The 24,700-nt window shown below is 39.1% G+C and overlaps 1 protein-coding gene and 1 pseudogene across 2 annotated transcripts in view; both read right to left on the reverse strand.

Annotated features, from left to right (window-relative positions):
* Nucleotides 1–24,368, reverse strand: part of CPM (carboxypeptidase M) — a 75,273-nt gene extending 50,905 nt beyond the window's left edge. Inside the window, exons 1-2 of one of the 2 annotated variants that reach the window (XM_014563455.2) lie at nucleotides 24,321–24,368; nucleotides 14,259–14,421 (exon numbers count right to left, since the gene is read on the reverse strand). In XM_014563455.2, the coding sequence (XP_014418941.1) occupies nucleotides 14,259–14,418 (160 nt within the window). In that variant the 5' untranslated portion in view covers nucleotides 14,419–14,421; nucleotides 24,321–24,368. Of the gene's footprint in view, nucleotides 1–14,258; nucleotides 14,422–14,736; nucleotides 14,871–24,320 lie in introns of those variants that run through there. The other variant, XM_032493370.1, reaches the window with a different exon arrangement.
* LOC116667673 lies at nucleotides 949–5,502 on the reverse strand (annotated as a pseudogene).
* Nucleotides 24,369–24,700: the final 332 nt, after the last annotated feature.

Below are 24,700 nucleotides of genomic sequence, written 5' to 3' on the forward strand. Positions count from 1 at the left end.
AATTAATATTTATCAATTTCTGTATAAGTCTGGCATAACCAGAATTTGTCTCCAAAATGGCTGATTAAAAAAATCATTTCTTTTTGTGTTATCTGTGCTCTGTGAGGGCAACAAGAAAAGACACTAAGTGCAAAGTACCATTGAAATGTTTCTAGTAAGCTGTGGGGTAAAAATAAACGATCTTCAGTGTTTAAGTGAACAATCTGATCCAATTATGGTATTTAAATCAGAGCCGTTCTCACTGATTGTTTTTAGGAACTGTTATTTTTACGTATTTAATACTACATTTTGTGAGTGCTCTGGTTTACTCATCCTGGTGTGTTTGTATTTTCTATTTTCTTGTTCCAGAAATGGCTGACCCACCTATTTCTTAAAGGGAGTCTTTATTGTAATGCAAAATCAACTGCAAAATTATCAGGAATTTTCCAATCAAGAAAACAAATTTGTCACTTTCCCATCAGGCAAGAATCTGTAGGAAGATTATGACTCCCTTTGGATGAAGCAAGAGGTCCAGCACAACGTATGCAAGGTCTTCTATGACCTGTCCACCTTGTCTCCTCTCCCCCTCCATGCTCTCCTCTCCAGCCACACTCAACCTCTTGTGCTCCTAAGGGTCCATCTGCTCCTTCACCACCAGGCCTTTGAACATGCTATTTATTGCCTTGCCTTCCCCCTTTCACCTGGCTGATTCCATCCTTCAGGTGCCCCACCATATCCTCCTCCCCCAGGGCGAATCCCATCTGCATTTGTTGGATGTTTCTTCCCTCCCACTCACTCATTAGATCATCAACCCCATCAGAGAATGGACCATGTCTAACTTCTTTTCCTTTGTATTTTTATGCTAGCACACGCCACTAACTATTTTAGGCATGTAATACATGTTTGCTAAATACATTGAATGAATTTGTCTAGAGGAAAATAGGATTTAACTGACTCTACTTTGGGACACTTGACTTTACAGCTCTCTCTTCACTTACAGCTGCATCCGACATGGTTAACTTCCGAGAGGAAAGAGGAGTTTTACTCCCTTCCCTGCTTATCTCTGGGAACATCTGCACTCATCGTGATGAACCTTCAGCAAAATGAACACTAAGCTCCTTCCAAGTTCACGAATTAAGGAGGCTACTATGTATCCACAATACAGTGGGTCAGTATGTACCAAGCCAAAAGCATTGTTTAAAGTAAACAAAGAGATTCACAACAGGCACCTGGTGTGTTGTGGGTCTGCACCCTGGCTGGCCACGACAGTCATGTGACCAGCTCCCTTGAAGAGCTCTGGACTTCCAGTACTTGAGTGGGCTTCCACGTGTAGAGGTACAGTTCACAACTGGAGGAAAACATGCATCTGTAGGATCCTCACGGAAGAACAGAGTGCCTATGCTCTTCTCATCTTTGCCTACATGTCATTATTCTGCTGTGCCTGCACTGTGTCCTTTGCTTAGTAAATCTTAGCTACAAGTATAACTTTGTTGAGTCATGAGTCTTTCCAGCGATTCATGAATGACGGGTCATGGGACCCCAAAGCAGCCTCCTTCTTGATCTGCTGCCCTTCCTTGATGTCTGTGACACTGCTCTTCATCCTCCTCCTACCTCATGGCTGATTTTTTTCCCCCATCTCCTTTGCTGGCTTCTACCTCCATCAGACTCTAAATGTTCTAATATCCTATTGCTCTATTCTGACCTTCTTTTATTTTCCTTCTCTTGTTAGATTATTTTATTAGACCCATGGATTTCAATACCATCCATACAGATGACTCTCAAGTTTTTTTCTACAGCCAAAATGTTCCCCCAAACTCCACCTATACACCTAGCTGTCTACTGGCCATTCCCACTGGATGTCTCCTAAGGATTTCAAACTTACAAAAAAAATCGTCTAAATTAGAGCTTTTTTAAAAAAATTTTATAGTTAATATTTATAGGTGCATACTTTCACGCTCACATGTTTAAGTATTGTATATATTAACAAATTGCAGAATACATCATTATTCTTAGAATCATTAAAAGACACCTTAAAATCTTATGTAATATGATAGTAAATCACTGACGACTTTTCAACAGCAGCAACAAAAAAAATAGTGAAGATTTAGAAATAAGTGGTAGTCACTTAGGTGTTTTTAATTTGCTTTAACATTTTAGATTTGAAGCCACAATATCCACAGCACACAGCAATCCTGCTACCATATATTCAGTGAGAGGAAAGCACGGAAATGCCGAGTTGGGGTAGGTACAGATACTCAAGTCACTGCTGATGGAAGACTTCAAAATACACTGAAAACTTTGAGAAAACGTCATGACTGGGCACGTTGGAACTGAGCACTTGTGCAGGATGTCAGCAGATCTCAGGAAACTGGGTGCAAAGATAGTTCTTAGGCTTCGGGTTTGTAGTCCTGATACCCTTCCTCAGAAGGCATTTCATAAGCCTCACTGTCAGGCTCCACAGGCAAGTCTTCCAGAATCCTTCCTGGGGGGCTCCTCCTTCACTCCTGCTCAACTGATCCTTTTTGCCAAAGCCAGTGGCGGCTACAATGCTTCCTGCTCCTTCCACTGTCTTCTGTGCTACTGCTGTCACCCCTGTCACCACTGCCTCTCCAACACTGGTCACTTGCTCTTTGGTCTCCTCAACCACTGTTGTCACACTGTGAACCACACCTTCCCTGGTTTTGGAGCCTATATAGAGAACACCCTCTTTTGTCTTTCCTGCTGCTTCTGCCACACCCTGTTTGGTTTTTTCAGCAGCAGTCACGACTCCTTTGGCCTTTGAAAGTCCTTCCATGAACACATCCATGGCTAATGAATTCCTTTACACCACCCTCACCCCACATCTCTGCACTCGGTCGCTCGCCCTCTCTCCCGTGTCCCCTTCTTGTCGTGGTCCTTCTCCTCGAGCTCTTAATTCCAACCCAAACCTGTCCTCTTCCAGTTGTTTTCCATCTTAGCAAATAATACCTCATACCCTCAGCTGCCCAAGCTGAAACCCTGAAGTCATCCTGGGCTTTTTATTTTTCCCTGATCTCTGCTCACCTCCCTTCCAATCCATGAGCAAGTATTGTTGGTTTTATCTCCGAAACAAATCTCTAATCCCTCCACTTCTCTCCATTTCTAACACAGCATCTTAATCCAAATCGCCATCATTAACAGGTGCCTGGATTATTACAAATGGATCTTCCTTCCAGCTTCTATACTCGCCCCTTTCTAATTACTTCTCCATTCAGCAAACCAAAGTTATAATTTTTCAAACCTACATCAGATCACATCAGTCTGATCAAAACCCTTCATTGGTTTCCCATTATTCTCAGAACAGAATTCAGATTCTCCATATTTGAATCAGTGTACAAGGCACTCTATGAACTGTCCCCTGCACACCTTCCCAGCTTCACCCAGTACCACTCCGCCTGCTCGCTATGCGGCAGCTCCACTAGCCTTGTTTCTGTTCTGGGAATACAGCAGGACCCCTTCCACCGCAAGGCCTCTGCACGCTCTGGCCACCTCTACACTTCGAACTGGTGTGTGAGTATGAAGACATGTTTTGTACATTTAGAAGTACATGTTCTTCCTCATTCATTGCTAGTGGGAGTGTAAAATAGTGCAACCACTTTGGAAAATTTTGATTCCTTGGAATATTAAACACAGAGTTACTGTGTGACCCAGTAATTCTATCCTTGGGTATATACCCCAGAGAACTAAAAATAGGTTGACACAAAAACTTAACACAAAAGTTCACAGCATTATTCATTCTAGCCCAAAAGTGGAAAACAACTCAAATGTCAATTGATGCATGGGTAAAAATAAAATGTGGCATATTCACACAATAGAATATCATTTGGCCAAAAAGGGGAAAGTAGTACTGGTCAGGCTACAACACTGACGAAGCCTGAAAACATCACGCTAAGTGAAAGAAGCCTGTCACTGAAATACCATGTACTGTATGCCTCCATTTACATGAAATGTCCAGAAGAGGCAAATATATAGAGACAGAAAGTGGATTAGTGACTGCCTAGGGCTGGGGAGGTTTGGGGAGGAAATGGGAGTGACTGTGAATGGCATGGGGTTTCTTTGCAGGGTGATGAATCTGTTCTCAGATGGACTGTGGTGATGGGTGCACAACTCTGACCATCCTCAAGACCCCGAACTGTACATGTTAAATGGAAGAACTGTATGGCATGTGAATTATCTTTCAATACAGCTGTTAAAAAATTACCTAACTAGGGAGGGGAAATGGACAGTTAGAAGTATTTAGTAAGTATAGAGTTTCAATTTTGCAAGATAAAAAGAGTTTTGGAGATAGATGGTATTGATGGTGGCACAGTTATGAGAATGTACTTAATAACACTGAACTGTATGCTTAAAAGTGGTAAATGTGGTAAATTGTGTGATGTGTATTTTACCATAAAAATAATTTTTCAAAATTAAAAAAAAATTTGTTCTTAAAACTCAGGTCACCAAGCCCAACTAAATGTTAAGGCTAGAATGTGGTACTTCCCAATTTATCTTTCTTTGTTTTTTCAGAAATAGAAAGGAACCTACCAGTAACAAATGATAAACCCACTAGGCTTATCTCTAGTACGGTAAGATCTCAGTCTCTAAGAGGAACAGAAGAAAATGAAACGTGATCCTCAGCTGAGCAACCTTCATCTGAAATTTAACTCCATGTGCATTTGGTTGTATTACTAAGGTATAAATAAATCTAATTTTAAAATAATGGGAAAATGCCCGTGGAATTGCTTCATGTTAAAATAATCTGCTCCCCACATGTCTCCAGTTGCCTGCACTTTCACAGGAGTGAATAGCCCCCTTTAAAAGAATTTTAATGGATGGGCTTGACTGAGTTACTAACAACGGGCAAAGAAATCAATATTGAACAGGGACTAAAAGTCAAAGTTAAGATATCTTCAACAGTCTGCCTGTGTATTTCCAAAACCTCTGCATCTTAAATCTGTAAAGCATTCCTGAGCATGCAGGGGAAAAAAGACCCTAAAATGGAGGGATTGCAATTATCTGCTTAACGCTTCCTTTTTGGGGGGGGGGGGGAGGTGGTGGAAAGGCTTCATCCATGATCCGTTTCTCTTTTTTACATTCTCCAAATAGACACCCGAATTATTTTTGCACTGTTCAAATAAAACCAGGGATATTTACTTAAAATTCTTAATGGAGAGGGTCTGGGTGTGTGTGTATCTCCTCTGTTTACACTCCCTTCTCTTAATACAGGTTTGGTTAGTGTTTGGAGGGCTGGGGGGAGGGGGGACAGAACCCCTTTAGGTTTGTCAGTGAATAATTGAGTTGTGCCCTTTACTGCAAAGGACACTACCTTCCCTGCCGCTGCCTCCTATAACTCCAGTGACTTCTGTGAGCTGTGTTGTAATGAGGTCCTCCAATTCTACCTCTCCCAGTATCATATTACTTACCATAAAATAGTTTAAGCCAAAAAAGGTTACACTGAGAGAAAATGACTTCATTTTCCTGAGAGACTCAAGTAGTTACTATACACAATATATGTAACTATATAAAGTTGCATATATAAAGTTACATATAGTAGGTATAACTATATAAATGCATATTAAAAGTATATAAAAATATCCATCCTATATACTTATATAATAATAATACTACATACTATATTGTATAAAAGTGAATTTACATTAATGTTTCCTTTACTACACATGGAAAACTCTTTGGCTGTGCCCTCCAAGTGCCTGTCACACTTAATCAGCACAGATTAGGGCTTAGGATACAAAGATGAACAAAGCCTGTTCCCTGCCCTCTTGGTGCAACATAGACAGAGCTCCCGGAAGATGCTCAGGAAGATGAGCACAAGGAGACTAACTCTGTCCAGGCAAGCAGGAAAAAGGCTTCCAGGAGGAGGTGACATTTTGAACTAAGCTTCAATTAACTGACTATATGATCAAGTAGTCTCTGACGTCCATTCCTGCTCTAAAACTGTAACCTTGTGCTAAACTTCACCTGTGTTCTTAATACACCCGTGCACTTTGTTGGAAAGGAGGCTGAGTTCTGTATTTGGCCAATTGTCAGTTGACTTCAGTTGTACTCCTTAAGAATGGTTCTAGTTTCCTCAGAGATTCCTATCAGAGAAATGTCAAAAACTGAGTAAGCAGCTAATGGAGAGCTCTCTATTTATACAAATAGAAGGTTTCTTTTCTTCTCCTCAACTCTCTGACAGTGCTTATGTGTTTGAAGGGTTTCCCCTGTCGTTAATGCCTTTACACCCCACCATTGAGGCTGTTATCTTCAGCTCTGGGGAAGTTCCGGATAAGTCGTGGGAGCCAGTTTGAAGGCAACTTGTTTGAAGTTGGCGGCATTTCTGTGATGCCCTGGAGACTAAACCTCTAGTTGGGCTTGGCGACACTATGTACTTGGAGGGTCATAGACCAGAAAGTCTTCACTTTCAAAACATCTGACATGCAGCAATCCTTGCAAAACAGATGAGAAAACATCTTTCATGTGCAACTTATGTCTGTTTTATTTGAATACAAACTCAAGTTAGGATTTCTTAACCCCTCAGCAAACCACTGTCCTCTATAACATTGAATTGCTATGAAGTTCAGAAGAACACCAATTGTTTTAAGTCACTAGATAGGAAGCTCTGATTTAATCTCCTTCCCCCTAATCCAAATGCATGTAGGTATTTGACATAATCTTGGAAATTTTTTCACTTTAAGATTCTTCTTATCTTACTTTCTTATTTTGTACTCTTAGAGAAAGAGGTGTTCTAAATGTACAAACTAAAAGAAACAGAGCTAATGACTGTTATCTTTCAGTCTGGATCCTGCTGTCACCATGGTGTTGCCTCCAGACACACATGTTTATTGATCAAGAACAGAAACCAAACACCTTTTGGATTCTGGCTACATCAATTTGAACTGAGTCTTTATCAGCTCTCTACATCTGTGATTTTAGGTGAATAGCTCCTAACCCTCTCTGTGGATGCCTGTTTTTTCATGTCCAGTATTTTGCAACTCATCCTTTACCATACAGGCATAAAATTCATAGAAAGTAACATATTTACACACGTAAGTTCAAAAAGACTGACATAAGGTTTGAACTTTATATAAAGGAGAAATAAAAGGAAAGCAACTTAAAATATAGCATCAGTATGTAAATCTTGGGCACTGTCTACTGAAAGACACAGTGATAAAGTCAGATGCTTGTGTCATTTCTTGAGATTGATGGTGAAGGCATTTATTACAAACGCAGACTGATTCAGCTGCGTGATTACTGGTGTCAAGATTTTATGAATGTGAAATCTCTCTGAACCAAGTTCAGAGAGAAACAAAATTGAATTTTCCCTCAATTTACCTATAGTTATATTCCTGGAAAGTTCAGTACATATTAAAATTATGGGAAAAAGTATTTTGTGTTTGTACATAAAATGGAATTTGGTTTTAGGCTCAGATCACTGTAGACTGGTCTGTCATCTATAGAGGGCATGAGACAATGTAGGGGACGATTTTTCACTACGCATGACTATGCCATGCACTGCTAACAAAATCATGAGGATGTGTCAGTGAGGTCCCCTCTCCAAAGACTTCTGAGATATGGCCTAAACCTCTCAATTTCCAAAATTCCCCCTAGGGGGCGGTACTGCTCTTAATGAGAACCACTGTTCTCAGGAGATGGCATTTTGGTGGGTGGGTGTCCTGTATGGGTGTGAATCAGAATCTCAGCCTTCTCCTTTTGCCTCAAAAATCAAACAGTTTTGGTATATGGAAGAAAAAATTAAATCTACACCAAAATTTGGAATTCACACTGCTTTGGATGAAACTGTAAATACCGAAAGGGGGTGGGGGTTAAGGAATTCCGTAGATCACACAGCATATAAAAGACATTTACTACAGACCTTTTCTTGGATGATAGAGGAAAAGCTTGTCAATTTTCAGAATTTCAGGCATCAGGGGCAAGAGGAGGGCAGGGTGTGTGGGGGAGGGAAAAGGGACAAGATCAGAAAAAAGGTAACTTGGAGAATCTTCTCTTTATTCCAAAGAGGTTTAAGGGTTCACTATTTGGCACAAGACAGACTTTGGTTCCAATCACCCCTCCATCATTTACTAGCTAATTCAATCTCAATTCTCCACATGTAAATTAAGGGTAATAATGGCATTTCATACCATTGTGAGAGTGATTAAGTGTAGTATATATGTGAAGAGTCAGGACAATAGAAAAATTCACTTAAAAATACTAAGACAGCCAACATTAAGTTTCAAATGCCCCTAGAATATTGGTGTTTAGATACATTTGAAATTTGGGGACAAAAATGGTTACTAGATACAAGAAACAAAGTAAGATTCTGTGTTACTTTTTGGATATTCCGTCTCAATTTCTTCTTTTAAAATATACTACAAGTATGGTGGAAATCTAAATCATCTCCTTGTAAGAAAAAAAAAAGGCAGTGTCTTTAAGAAGCTGTGGATGTTTACAAAACAAGGCTGATAACAGTAAGACATTTCAGAAAAGGACTTTATATTTCAAGGTAAAGAAGAGGGGAAGTGCTTGCTAACTGTTGGTGTTGCGATATCATGTACACATACACACTGTATGCGGAGAGAGCTGATGGCTACTCTGAAGCTTTATTAAGTTACACAGTCTCATATAGCAAAGAAGAATGACAAGGGAAATGGTTAACAGGCAGCGTCTGGCTCAAGGTCAGAAGACCCTTTATGTTTTGGTAAATCATGTTCGTGTTGGCACCAGCGAGCCTTACAACTTATCAGGGCGGAACATATGAGAAACGGCTGCTTCACAACATTCTTCCTGGACTCAGGCGGCTGTGCCTGTCTTAGGTTGCCCCCGTCTGGGGATCTTACCCGTCATTGGCTAACCAGCCTTCTCACCTCCTCTGAGTCTGCAGCTTTTTATAACTTGTTTACCATTCTGGCCCAAGGCTCGTTCCTTTGTTCCCACAGTCGGGGGCCTACACTAACCTAATGTGACTTTAAATCACAAACATGTATTACAGCTGAAATTCCTAGATTTTAGCGGTTTTCTTGCTGTTTAGTTCTCCATAGGTCAATATTTATATCACAAAAAGCATTTTATACAGAATCTTAAGCAAACTGGCTATATGATCATGCTTGAGCAACAGGGTGACAGAAAACCAAATGTTGTGGTAAAATCTTATATACAGTGTTCTTTTCTAAGAGTGCAAATCACCAGGCAAAATCTACCTAGTCAAGGGTAGTACAGTGAGAGATCTGTGTATGTGAACACAGTACATGCCTCTTTGGGGCAGGAATCTAAGCCAATTGTGGGGAGATTTTTGAGCATCTGAAATGTTATGAAGACTCCTGGCAGAGATTCAGTATCTGTTGAATGACTATGTGAAGGTGAGAATTCTTGGGGAAAATGCATGAGAAATATATTCTCCCTTGTACTTTAAACACAATAATGAAAAACTAATGCTACAGTAATCTTTCATTATTATTATAACACTTCAGATCTACTCTCTTAGCAAATTGTAATGTAAGCAATATTGTTAACTATAGGCACTATGCTGTACAGTAGACTTCTAGGACATATTCACCTTGTATGATCGAAACTTTGAAACTTTTTTTTTTTTTTGAAACTTTGTACCCTTTGACAATTACTAAAGTAATCTTTCAAATTACTGGTCTATGCCTGATCTATGACTAGCAGATTTACAAGAGTTGTTTTTTTCTTAGCATATGTTTCTTAGGAGATTATAAATCAATATACTCTGTTTGGAAGGCAATTTGGTTACATGTATCAAATATGTAAAGCTTCTTAAGACACAGTAATTTCCTTTTTAGAAATGTGTCCCTAATAGCAGGTAACGTACCCCCTAACAACAGAACTTCTGTAGTACTTACTGTGTGCTAGGAATTATTCTAACAACCCAGGGTCACTCTGCTACAAAGTAGAGGATCTAGAATTTAAACTTGAGCACTTGCTTCCAAAGCCCATGCTCTGACAATGTTTGCTGCTTTAGCTATAAAGATGTTCACTATGGTATTTTTTCTAACAGGAAAAGTTTAGAAACAAAACTTAAATGTCAGTGGGGTGTAAGTTAAATAAACAATAGTATATCCATTGATAGGACACAAAGCAGGCATAAAAATATCAAGTGTTAGAAATAACATGTTTGCATGGACAAATAAGATATCTGGCTCAATGGGAGGGAGGAAAGACACAAAGCAGTACATAGTCTTTTTGTTTGTTTGGGGGGGTAATTAGGTTTATTTATTTTTTAAATGGAGGTGCTGGGGATTGAACCTAGGACCTCATGCATGTCAAGCAGTGCACTGTACCACTGAGCTATATACCCTCCCCCCAGAACATACAGTCTTTCAAGTCTACTTAATTTTTTCTTTGGATGGTGAGATTTTAATTTTCTTCTTGGTGCTTTGTTGTGTCTTCCAAATTTTCTACATTCCTTTGTACTCAGAAAAAAATACTGCTAATAACAAATTTCTGTCTGGATCAGCACAGCTCAACCTGCAAGTCATATACGTAATTTAAAATGTTTTAGTAACCACAACCACATTAACAAAAGTAAAAAGAAACAGGTGAATTTTAAAATATTTCTTAAAAATTTTTTTAAAGTATAGTTGATTTACAATGTTGTGTTAGTTTCAGGTGTACAGCATGATTCAGTTATATATATATCCAAAATATTTCTTAATTAGCTTGTGTATCTGAAATATTACCATTTCACCATGGAATCAATATAAACATATTAATGGACTGCTTTACTTTTTTGTATTAAATCTTCAAAGTCACTTTTAGCACAGCTTAATTTCAACTGCTCGATAGCCAAGTGGCTACTGACTACTGTGTTGAACAGCACAGCTATAGACTCTTGGTAGAAGCTATACTTTCAGATCAAGTGTGCCCAAAACATGACTCTGAAACTCTCCACTAACCTCAATCTCCATGTAGCCATCCATATCTGTGTCAAGCTGCTTCTTTAATGAGGAAAAGATGTGCTTGAGAGAGATGCAAATTTGGGTTTGAATCCTCCCTCTAACACTTATCAGCTGTGCGACGTCCAGCAATTTAATTAACTTCTCTGTGCTTCATTTGACTTGCTCTGTAAATGAGGCTACTGCCTACTTTGAGTTGTTGAGATTGAAACAATGTAATCAAATACCCAATACATGGAAAGCAATTTGTAACAGAGATTTTATTATCTATCCCTTGGCCTTTGTAAACTTCCTTATTCAGATAAAGGTTAGATTTAGGAGGAAAGACAAGATTCTTAAAACAGACATGTGGGAAATCTCATTTAAAATAGTCCTAAAACTATTTTGGGGGACATGGAGAGAAGAGCTGGGGAAATCTACAATATATACACTTGTATTTTAAAGGGAGCTACTTGATGACAGGGCATAAATGAGGCACATTTTTGCTTGCTTCACATGGCTTTCCCTCAGCAAATGTCCAATCAATTAAACAAACAGAAATAAATTACTGAGGATGTCCCAGGAACATGTGAGACAAAGGGACTTAGGAGTTAAAAGAAAAAAAAAATGGAGGGAAGGAGGCCCTCCCTTAACCAAATGGAGGAATGGATCAATGAACATTGTACCTTTTCTGACATTTCTCAACTCAGCTGTCAGTTCTTATTTGAGTTGCTACTATTGCCCTTAGATGTCTGTACTCTGTCATTAGGTGGTGGGGTTTCCTCCAAAAGTCTCAAGTGAAATATGGTCAGTCAACTATGGCTGAATCTAGGTGAAAGGTATATATGTGCTCAACTTTTGTGTGGGTTTCAAACATTTGAAAATCAGAAACTGGAAACAAATCACCAGTTAAAATAGAAGGCCATTATCATGACATGTCTCAATGGCTTTTTAGCATCACTGTTTATAACAGAAACCATCAGAAACTATGCAGATGCCTCAAATAGGTGAACGACTAAGAAATTCACACGATCAAGAGGATAAGATGCTACATAGCAACCAAGTCTCATCTGCAGAATTTTCAATTCATGGAAATACATAATGAAATCATGTAAACTGGGGGGAAAAGTGGGACAGAATCCATGATTACAGCAATGAAAATAAATGTGATATGCATTTATAAAATTAAAAAGGTATTTGGTTAGGTAGGAATAGTATTTTCCCTTCTAGGTAGATTGCCCGTGCTCACACAACAGAGAGAGAAAGAGAAAGAGAGAGAGAAAGAGAGAGAGAGAAAGAAAAATAACACATACAGTGAATCTTGTTCGCCAAACATCAGAGGGCAGGACGGCCAGGGAAAACTATCTAGTGAAAAGAGTGCCAACAAGGGAGCACCATCTTCCAATGCTTGAGCCACCACGCAGGGATAGATTGGCACCTGACTTCCAGTTACTAGTGTGTAGTTCAACCAACAACTTGGACTCTAATAGCAGATTTGGGATTTTTCTTAATCAAGGTCAATTATTCAGAACACACACAAGACAAACATTTGACCACTATTGCCAGATTTTATTTTTTACGTGATAACTCCTCTATCCTTTAACCACAAGAGTGCATACAAGGTTAAAAAAAAAAATTAACCTGCTGGCTTCCATTATTATCAGACCATTACTGTGGTCTGATAGCATGCAGGAGAGATCAAAACAGCTGGTTGACATTAAGAAAGACAGCCCCCAATTTTCTTTCACAAGCCCTTTTTGCTTGAAAAAAAAATAAAAACTTAAAACCAAATCGTTTAGTCCTTAAAATGAACAACATTTGCATCATCTTGTGGTTTAAATGATGACTGAACAATAACTCAAGCTAGTTGTGCTCTGTATTTCCTTTACTAATATAATTAGTATTCTTAGATCTTTTTAATTGCTCTTCTCTAGCCCTAGGGAGAATGAAAAGGTTGAATATATATGCTGATTCAAGATATGATTTCTCATACATTCAGCCTCTGTAATTTTGGATTATACAGCAATACAGAGTAATTCTGGCACCAACTCTTTGGCAATGTTTGAAAACAAAGATACCATTACACACATAAGACCAGGATTTTTATGTTGCATTGCACATAAGTCAATTTATGTAATACTTCTTTAATACAAAAAACATACCCTTAAATTTTGAGGGGAAATAATTACTTAAGAATATGATAATTAAGAGACTCCCAATTGTGTGAAAAGCTTAGAGCCAAAATCCAGGTGAGATTTGAACACACCTTAAAAGAATTGAGATCCAAATGGCATAAACTTGACAAAACTTATGATTTAAGCATTAAGGTATCTGGTAATCTCTTTGGAGACTACTAATATAATAAAAGATTAAGAAAGTAAAAATAACCGGTGAAATTATTTGCCTTGTCCCCAAATGTCTAACTCTTGAAGTAGAGCGATTTGAGTTCCAGTCCTGGTTCTAAAACTCACCATCTGGGTGATCTTGGGCAAAATACTTTATTTCTCTATGATTCAATTTCCCTATCTATTAAAATGAGAACACTTAATGTAATATATAGTTATATATTTATACTTAATATATTGTTTCTACATTAAAACAATAAGCAATTAAATGATGAGAGTGGAAGTGCTAGGAGCAGTACCATTCACTGCTATCATACACTTATTACCCAGCAATTACCTTATTCAAATAGGTAACTTTAAAAACAGCCTTGTGGGGAGGGTATAGCTCAGTGATAGAACAGGTGCTTAACATGCACAAGGCCTTGGGTTCAATCCCCAGTACCTCCATTAAACAAATAAACAAGCCTAATTACCTCCCCGAAATACAAGTAAAAATGTAGAAAGAACTAGCCTTTTTATCAGCACCCCAGCCACTTTTTTGCATAACTTTAAGTCATAGGGCTAATTATACATGACACTGAAATCTCACCAACAGAATTGCACTATTTTAGTTTAAAAGAGACTTGAAGAAAGGTTAACAGTCCAAATCATGTTTAAAGAAGCCAACAAAAAGGGAAACCTGAGACGGATAAACAGACTCTTTGGCAGAAGTTTATCTAGACAACTAAAAACTAAAATATACATCCCAGGAAACCAACATCTGCAAGATCCAAAAATACAGAACGCCATTAACGCAGAACACCCAACGACACCGAATGACAGCGGAGATGTTGAGCGAAATTCAGGTTTTCTACTACTTCCCTGACACAACACAACACACAAAAGCCAAAATCAGCTAACACTGCCAGGCACTGACGGATCTGCTTGGAGCCCTCTCAGTAGCTTCATAGAGAGGAGACTGGAAGCTAAGGCATATTTAATGAATTTAAATGAATTTAAAGCGAGGACTAGGGGCTTGGGAAAGTACACGAGCGGATCCTACCTTTCACAGATTTCCCGATACTGTGCAAGTGAGTGACAGAACTGTAGTTTTGGGCAACATTCTTCAGAAATGCTTCCATCTGTCCCTGGTGGTGGTAGATGAAGTCCAGCGCAGCTACCACAGGCAGCAGCAGCCCTAGCCATAGGCGGGCGCAGTCCATGTTCTAGAGATGAATAAAAACAATAATAAAGCTGAGAGCAGATAAGGGAAGGGGTAGGGTGGGTGTGGACGTTACTAGTTCCGGCTCAGCTCTCTAGTCTCAGGTCTCCTGACGCTAACCCTCCCTGGCTTCCTAAGGAGGTAAAAGTTGGAAGTAACACCTTAGGGAGTTAGCGCAACCGGAGCACGGGAGCCTCGGGTGCCCTCTATCCCGCCGCCCACCCTCTATTCCTCCCTCTTCTCTTCTCGGAGTCTCCGCCACCCTCTGCCACCGGGCAGCTGTGCAGCTGCGCCTGTCCCCACGCGCCCCCAGCCTCACCTCTGCCTAGGCGCCCACCGCCGCCCGGCGGCTGCAGCCCGGCGGGGGCCACATTATAGTCCAGCCAGGGGGCGGGCGCGCCCGGGTCTCGCCCTCGGCTCCTGACTGACGTCCCTCCAGGCCCACTCAGGCGCCGCGCGGGTCCCTCCTGGGCGGGGCCGAGCCGGGCCGCCCGGGCGCCGCTGCCTCCTTTGCACCTGGGCGAACCCGTGCCCGCGCTGCGCTGGGTTCCCGGGTCGCCGGGGAGAGGTCTGGGAACCTAGTTGCCTTGCGTGGCCTTAGTTTTTGCTGGCTCCCCAGGTTGGAAGTGTCCTCATCTCGGCAACGGCTCCGGCCGCTGACGGGTTTCAGGAGGCTCCGCCAAGGGGGCATGAGGCTCCCGCTGCTGCGAGTTTGGAGACGTTAAAGTCTCGGACGGCTTCTCGCGTTGGGTGGTGCGGGCGGGCGCGCCCCGGGCTCACCTGGAGCTCCACCTGGAGCCCCACCAGGAGCCCCACGATGCGCCCGGAGTCCCGCGCGGGTTCTTACGCTCTTTCGTGCCGGCCGGAGTCCCCAGGGCCGCGCTCCCAGCCGCGCCAGGCGCCCCAGTCCTGCTCTGAAGTCGCCTGGCGTTTAAGAACGTGTATGTAGAAGTTTTAAAGGCTATCAGGTGTGGAGTCCAGGAAAATTTCCGACAAACTTATATAGTGTGTGAGATGTGACTAAATCAGAGTTAAATTTAACGCTGGAAATGTGGAAATCACATGGAAAAAGGGAGCAGAGCCATTATTGGAAAGTCAACGCTCCCTCCACCAGTACTCTAGGCCAATTTCAGTTGTCTCTTCCTAAAGTGCTTCTTTGTGAAAGGACCAGGTGGTCTGTGTTTGCACTAATGATAACAAGGACTTCACCGAAACCTGAGGTTTATGGCACGGACCAAGACCGCACTCACCTGTCACACATTACCTATCAGAATAATGGGAGACTTGTGCGAAGGGTCCAGTGAATATGAAAAGTTTGAAAAGCACTGATTTGGGCGTAAAATTTCTTTTTAATTAATTAAAAATTGTAGCGCCAGGGCCCCACCCCAGACTGATGGAACAAAATTTCTCGCCATGTGGCTCAGGAAAAGGATATTAAAAAAAAAAAAAAACAAAAAAAAACAAACAAAAAAAACAACAACAACAACAAAAAACCCTTGAGTGAATGAAATGTACCTTCAAGAGTTGAGAACCTCTAATGATTACCTGCCTCTTATTTGTTTCTAATACACATACTATTGTGGGATTCAGCTTTTAAGAACCCGAGGCTCCCTGTGATCTCCAGGTAGAGAGTAAAGAGGTTTAAGGTCTATGATTATACTGTCACATGATCTGGGTCCGGGTCCTTGCTCTGACACTCACTGGTTATGTCAACTCATTGTGCCTTAGTTTCCTAGTCTGTAAAATGGATATGGTAATTGTACCTACCTAAATACAGTTGGCAGGCATATTGTGAGAACTCTGGGAGGTGTTTATTAAATAAATGGTCTACTTTAATTCATAAGTCTTTAAGTAGAATTTTCTAAGAGTTGGAAAATCTTAATATGACACTTGGGTTGTTGAGTGGATTTAAAAAAAATGTATGCAGCTATACTTTGCTAAATGTGATTTCTAATAGATGGCCTGAGGTTCTTTCATTGTAGTTCCTTGACTACGAGGCCTGAAAAGAGGGGGAATGGGGTTGAGGAGATTAAATTTAGGCAAAGTTCCTATAAGGAATGGGAAAGGGAACTAATGAGGAACAAAGTGACAGATTTCTGATCTGATTTTGGAAATCATACATTTGTCACAGGGTGGTAGTTACATAATTTCTTTCAGTGGTTCTGTGACTGGAGACTGGAGAAAGTATTGGCAGTGTCAATACAGGGATGGAGATTGCCAGGGTTCTTATTCCAGATAAACAAAGGGCTAAGGCATAATTGAAATTACTGCCCATGGGATTCACACTAGGTAGGAAGGGAAGCAAATTCAGGAGAGAGCCAATCAGAGAATGGAGGTGGGGAGTGCAGGAGTTTGAGGGCTGAAGATCCAGAACTGAGCCACTTAAAGTGTGGTCCAGGAACAGCAATGACATCACCTGGGAGCTAATTGGATTGCAGAGTCCCTTGTCTCCCCCTAAACCTACCAAAGCAGAACATGCATTTTAATAAGATTTCCAGATGATTCCTAAGTAGAGGTCAGAAAGGTTTAGTGTTAAGAGTGTGAAACACGGAGGAATAACAGATTGGCCTAATAGACTAAAACACTTAAGTCTAAGACTTTAGAGGTGATTTTCTAACCATAATAAAAGACAGAAGGAAAATAACATCATAAAAATGTATACCTTCTATATAGGAAAACTCAGCATAAAGGTTACCAGAAAAATTATACACCGAAAGAATTAATAGCTCTTACAAAACCAAGAATGGGCAAGGACATTAATAGGCAGTTCATAAAAGCAATAATACAAATGGCCAATAAACATAGTAAAATTTACCAACCTGGTTAGCAATCAAAGAATTACAAATTAAAAGGGCAAAGTAATATTTTGTTTTACTTACCACCATGAAAGATTAAAAAGATTGATAATACCTAGAAATGCACAAGTTCTGGGGAAATGACATTTCTGCTATTTTAATGGAATTATAAATTGATACAGCTTTTCTGGAGGAAATCTGGGAATAGACATCAAAATTTAAAATACACTTTTCCTTGCTAAAAATTTAAGCTATAGAAGTAATTTGGAGAAGTGCTGAGTTTATATACTTTAGGATCTTTATAAGCAACACTTTCTAATTGTGACAAAGTAGATAAACAAACAACGCAGGTTAATTATATCAGTGGTTCTCAACTGGTTCTCAATCGGTGGAGGTTAATATTGCCAACAGGAGACATCTGGCAATAGGTGGAAATATTTTTGATTGCCATGACTGGGGAGGGTGGAACCACTGGCTCATAGTGGGTAGAGGGCACAAATGCTGCTAAACATCCCACAATGACAGCACAGCTCCCACAACAAAGAATTATCCAGCCCCAGATTCTGGTGCTGAGGCTGAGACATCCTGGGTTAAGTAAAGAATATTATAGCCATATAATAAATTATTTTTCAGCCATAGTAATTATGATGTAGATCTGTATTTGTTGAATTGGAAAGATAAGTCATTGAATGGCAAAAAGCAGATTATAAAAGTAAAATGAATTGTAAATTTCCATTTTGGAAAGCAAACAAACAAAAAAATTATTCCTAGCAAAAAGTTTAAAGGGTTACAAAATGCTGAGTGGTAAGTTCTGAGTTGCAAGGTTTTTTCTTTTTTAAATCCTTCTATGTTTTCTGAAAAAAATTTGCAGTAAACATGTGTTACCTCTTTTAATCAGAAAAACAATGAAGGCATTTTTCATCTAAAAGCAAAACAGAGCAAAAAGCACAGAAATGTCAGGGATAAACAGTTCTGAATGAAGAAAGGATCTAAAATTTCTTTGGAGTGAATTACAGAAGTGAAGAAGGTCACTGGAAAAGGGATATTAAGGAATTTAAAAAGCTAGGGTGATAGGTGATTCTGTCCAAGGACTCTGAAATTCCCTGAGATAGTGGTATTGGAACAGAAGGGAAGACTATGGTCAGGGACTAAATACCTCAATAGATGTCAACAAGAACAGGAAGACCAGTGTAACTAGACTTTGTGACCTGCAAGTTTGCTTTTTCCTTCTTCCAAAAGAAAGAAAGAAAATATGAACAAGACTCACTCTACTTACTCAGAAACAATCTTTCTTAAAACAAATTTAGGTATTAATCTGTCTCCTAATGTTGTACATTTGTTTCTGATATTTCACTATTATACACAGTAAATGGTCTTAGAGCTAAATCTTTTGAGCATATCCTTATCTCCTTAGGAACAGTTCTTACACATGCAATTTAAAACATTTGGTCAAGCTGTATTCCTATAAAATGTTGAAGGTATAACTTCAAAATATTAACAAAAGTTCTCATACAAATAGAGAGTAAACAGGTAAAGTTTTTATTTTAACTCATTATTGGGGAAGTCAGCAGGAAACAAAGCTGGTTCGAAGAAAGATATGGTAAATAATGTTTTATATATATATCAATGTAAGAAAAAAAGAATACCGAAATCATTCTAAATTATTGCCAAATTAGCTATAAATCTGATTAATGTCCTACAGAGCAATAAACTATAACCTTTGGTGCTATCTTCTCTAAAAGCAGAAGTCATTTTCATCTGTATGGGACAAAAATTATTTGTATCTCTATTAGACAACAATATTAGCATCTTACCAATTTTCTACAAATTCACATTTAAATTTCTTTTTTAAAAAAGACAAGGTTTTGCCTGTATCTGTTAAAGAAATTGATTAATAATTAATAACCTTCTAAAAACAGAAAGTGCCAGACCCAGATGGGTTCACTGGTGAATTTAATGTTTAAGGAAGAAATTTTACTAATTCTCCACAATCTCTTTCAGAGGACAGAGGCAGAGGGAATACATCCTAACTCATTCTATGAGGCCAGAATTACTCTTATACTAAAATCAGACAAATACAAGAAAAGAAAACTACAGATCAATATCTCTCATTGACATAGATGCAAAAATCCTCAACAAAATATTAGCAGATTGAAGCCAAAAAAGTATAAAAAGAATTACATATCATGACCAAGTTGGATTCATCCCAAGCATACAAGGCTGATTCAATATTTGAAAATCAAATAATGTAATCCATTCACATCAACAGACTAGAAATAAAGAAATACCACGTGATCATAGCAATAGATGCAGAAAATGCATTTGAGAAAATCCAACACTCATACTTGATAAAAACTCTCAGTTAACTAGAAACAGAAGAGAACTTTCTCAAATTGACAGGCTATCTATAAAAAACCTACAGCTAACACCATACTGAATGGTGAGAGACTTGAAGCTTTCCTACCAAGCGTAGGAACAAAGCAAGGCTATCCCCTCTTACTACTCCTTTCAACATCGTATTTGATGTCCTTGGAATAGAATAAGGAAAAAAAGAAAGAAAGAAAGAAAATAAATACAATTGGGAAGGAAGATATAAAACTGTCTCTGTTCACAGATGACATGATCATCTATGTAGAAGATCTGAAAGAATTGCCAAAACAAACAAAAACACCTCCCAGAACTAATAAGTGATTATAGCAAAGTTGCAGGATACAAGGCTAGTATATAAAAGGCAAATGCTTTCCTATATACTAACAGGTGAAATCTAAAATTAAAAACACAGCACCATTTACATTAGCAGTCCCCAAAAAAGAAATACTTAGGTGTAAATCTAACAAAATATGTACAAGATCTATATGAGGAAAACTATAAAACTCTGGTGCCCAAAATCAAAGAGGAACTAAATAAATGGAGAGATACTCTGTGTTCATGTATAGGAAGACTCAGTATTGTCAGGATGTCAGTTCTTCCCAACTTGATCCGTAGATTCAATCCCAATTAAAATCCCAGCAAGTTATTTTACAGATATAAATAAACTGATTATAAAGTTTATTTGGAGAGGCAAAAGACCCAGAATAGCCAACACAATTAGTTAAAGAAGAACAAAGACTGACACTATCCAACTTCAAGACTTACTATAAAGCTACAGCAGTCAAGACAGTGAGGTACTGGTAAAAGACTAAACAAACAGATCAATGTTAGCAATCTCCCATAACTCACTCTCCCCACCCTCAACATCCTCTTTTGTCTTTAGCTGAGGATGGTATTTGAGGTCAAGGCTTAAGCCATTTTGGCAAGTTACTTAGTTTGTCTGTCTCTCCCACGTATACACATTACTAAACTTTAGTTTGATTTTCTCCCATTAATCTGTCTCATGTCAGTTTAATTCTTAGACCAGCCAGAAGAAGCTAGAAGGGTAGAGGGAAATTTCTTCCTCCTCAACAACACCACCAAAGATATAAATCATGAAAAAAAATTTGATGAGCTGGACTTCATTAAAATGAAAAACTTCTGCTCAGCAAAAAGGCAATATTGAGAGAATTAGATGACAAACCACAGGCTGGGGAAAAACTAGTTGCAAAAGACAATCTGATATAGGACTGTTATAGTAAATATACAAAGAACTGTTAAAAGTCAACAATAAGAAAGCAAACAACCTGATTTTAAAATGGGCCAAAGATCGTAACAGACTCTTCACAAAAGAAGAACTTTAGATGGCAAATAAGCATATTAAAAGATGCTGCACGTGGTAAGTCATCAGGGAAATGCAAATTAAAACAATGAGATACCACTACACACCTATCAGAGTGGCCAAAATCGGGAACACTGGTAACACCAGATACTGATGAGGATGTGGAACTCTCATAACATTGCTGGTGGGAAAGCAAAATAGTACAGACACTTGGAAGACAGTCTGGTGTTTTCTTACAAAACTAAACATATTCTTATCATATAATTCAGCAATCTTGCTCCTTGGTATTTACCCAGATGAGTTGAAAATTATGGCCACACACAAAAAACTGCACAAAGATGTTCATACCAGCTTTATTTATAATTGCCAAAGCTTGGAAGCAACCAACATGTCCTTCAGTAAGTGAATGGAGAGACTGTAGTGCATCCAAACAGTGGAATGCTATCCAGTGCTAAAAAGAAATGAGCTAGCTAGCTGTAAAGACATGGATGAAACTTAAACGCATATTAGTAAGAGAAAGAAGCCAATCTGAAAAGGCTACATAGTATATGATTGCAACTATTTGACACTCTGGGAAAGGCAAAATTATGGAGACAATAAAAAGACCAGTAGTTGCCAGGGTGGGGTTGGAGGGGCAGGGGATGAATAGGCAGAACATACAGGGTTTTAGGGCAGTGAAAAGACTCTGTATGATATTATAATGATGGATACATGTCATTACACATTTGTTCAAACCCACAGAATGTACAATACCAAAAGTGAACCCTTAGGTAAACCATGAGTGATTAGGTATTTATAATATGTCAATGTAGGTTCATCCTTGGTGGAAAATTTACTGTTCTGGTGAATGATGTTGATAATGGGGAGGCTCTCCCCTATAGGGGCAGTGATTATATGGGAAATCTCTGTACCTCTTTCTTCTCAATTTTATTGTAAACCTACAACTGCTCTTAAAAAATTGTCTTCAAAAGAAAGACAAGTTTTCATGAAACTTCACATGTAGAATATGATGTCTCAGGCTAATGGCACTCAGTGATTCTTTCCACTGCCTGCTGCTTCCTTATATCTGAGAGGGGCTGGGTATTTACCAAGCATGGCTCTCCTCCCTCAGCCCTTCACCTACCTCCTGCAAACTAGCTCCCCCAAATCAGATCTCCACCTCCACCAAAACTGGATTTGTTAGTTCTTGATAAAAATAATAGAAGGAAGTGACTTTACATGTTGTAGAATCAAAAGATTACTATTTTTAGTCAGGGATATGAAAGTTGTCAGTGAAAAGCTAGATGGTTTCCATTAAGGTCCAAGATTCTGTCCTTCTCCTAGACAACCACAGAGTGATATCTAAACAGTGGGACCCAGAAGTTTAAAGAATACAGTTCAACTCAAGCACTCTAAAACAAGAACTCTGTAGTCTGTACTGTACATTTTTTTTTTTGGTTGGTTCTTTTATTTTTTAGAACTGTACAGCTTTTTAATAAGCATTTCTCTAGGGATGGTGATTGTGTTTTCTATTTGTTATGCAAGCTGTTTATCAAAAGCTAAGCAGAACAGTTCTTTTATCTCAGATGTATGACTGTAAATAGATTAATATTCCTTTGGGAGATTTAGAAAGGGTTTGTGTTTGGGATAAACTTCTGAATTCTAGAATTTTTAATGGCACACAGAAAGAAAGGAATGAAAAATACTATGTAAGTCATCAAAAAGCACAACATAGCTCTTGGAAAAGTAGTATAACAATCTAGAGCCATAACTGCAGAAGCAACCACCATTATCTCTGTTCCCATGGTCCCTCTTCAGTGCTGCGTCATTGTGGGGGTAAACCTGCTTGCTGCTCTGCCCTGTCCTCTCCCTTCCTCCCTTCCTTCCTTCCTTCCTTTCTTCCTCTCTTTAATTCATTTATTCTTTTCTTTATCAGTTATTTATTGTGGACCCTGGGCCAGGCACTGTGATATCTCCTAGGAAATACAACTGTGAATAAAACAGGCCAAATCCCTACCCTTATGTAGCTTACATTCTAGAAGAGTCAGAGTTCTCCTCTGAAGAATCACATATATTCTAAGAAACGTGTGGTCTTTCTTGGGAGCTGGCTTGATATTATTTTCTACTTCTTATATCTTATCTGCAGTGGTTTGGACCACATTCCACACTGCATAGCACAACCTTATTGCCTCAACATTTTATCTGTCTAGTGACAGTGGAGCAAAATGAAAGTTTAATCGGATCAAAGTTCAGTGTGTCCTGACAAACCAGTTGAGGACCACCGTCAGGAAAAATCTGTACAAGTGTAGTATTTAATTTAGTCCAGGAAGATACCCCAACTAGAGTGAGCTGTGTCCCCCACGGCATCTAGGTCAGTGCTCAGTACACACTTGCCAATTTATGATTGTTACTCTAGGAAGGATATTGAAAACAGTCTAAATCAGCCTAAATCATGTCCATTCAACAATGACCTCCACAAAATCAAATTATGAATATACTCAGATGACACCCAAAATAAATCCTTTTGTCTTCTCATGATTGACTAATTGATTCATTCAGTCTGTCAATAATAATTTATTGACCATCTAAGAATATGCTAAGCACTGTGAATACCATGGTGGAAAAGAGAAACATACCCTTCACTTTGACAGAGTTTATGTTCTATGTAAGACACCCAGTTTGTGTCCAGTGAATTGCTTGTCGCAGGGGGAGAAACCCCATGACCCCACATTGAAATTAGGTGTTCAGAACCCCTTTAGATGGGGAACAGTTATTAGAGTTGTTTGGAGAGTGGGGATGCTGGAAATGGATAGAAAATACGACAGTATATAATGTGTAAAAGTATATCCCAACATGTTTATAATGTGTGTGAACAAATGTAATAAAAATGATATCAGTATATAAAATAAAACATACTATTCTGTCTGGGCCCTCCATTTCTCCATCCTTTAGGTTTCAGCTTAAACAGACATATCTTGAAGAAGCCTTCTCTGACCTCCACTCATGCCCACCCCAACCTGATTAGCACCTTCTGTTGGTCTGTCTCATAATAGCCGGCAATTTCCTACTTATAATACACACCAAAATGGTCACTGAGTGGTTGTTTATCTCTGTGACTTCCCCAAAGAACAATATGCCAGGCACTGTTTTGTTATAAGCTCTTTGCACATAGTAACTCTCATTTAATATATGCAACTCTATAAGATACCTACAAATCTATGTTTGGTACCATGATTAATTCACTTTACAGATAAAGACGTGAAAACACAGAGAGGTTAGGAAACATGCTCAAAGCTAAACAGTAAGTGACAGAACCAGAGTTTAAATTTGGGCAATCTGGCTCCATGGACTTAGATTTTAGCAATTTACTATATTGCTCATCATGTATAATATATTGATACTCAGCCCCAACTGCATTACTAAGAGCAAGAGACATACCTTTCATGTCCAACAGGAAGAAGGCTGCTATTTTACAACCCAGCAGGAGGAAGGAAGAATTTTTCCTTGCTGGGGCACTGCCCAGAGACTATCACAACTCAGCCAATAAAAAGCCACTACACTTTAAACTCCCAATTTCCACCAATGGACTCTTTGCTTATAACAGCTCCTCCCAACTCCCCCTTCTCCTCTATGAAGGAATTGTTGTCTCCTTTGTTCTCTGGACTTGCCTTAGTTCTCCATAGATTTCATGTTGTGAATTGCAATTCTGTGCTGTTTCTTGAATAAACCCATTTTGCTGGTAAAATAACCAGCTGTATTACTGTTTTAAGCCAACACTATCTACCCAGGGTAGTGTTAGATGATGAGGTTACATGTTC

The sequence above is a fragment of the Camelus ferus genome, chromosome 12 (genome assembly GCF_009834535.1).
Source record: "Camelus ferus isolate YT-003-E chromosome 12, BCGSAC_Cfer_1.0, whole genome shotgun sequence".
NCBI classification, from domain to species: domain Eukaryota; kingdom Metazoa; phylum Chordata; class Mammalia; order Artiodactyla; family Camelidae; genus Camelus; species Camelus ferus.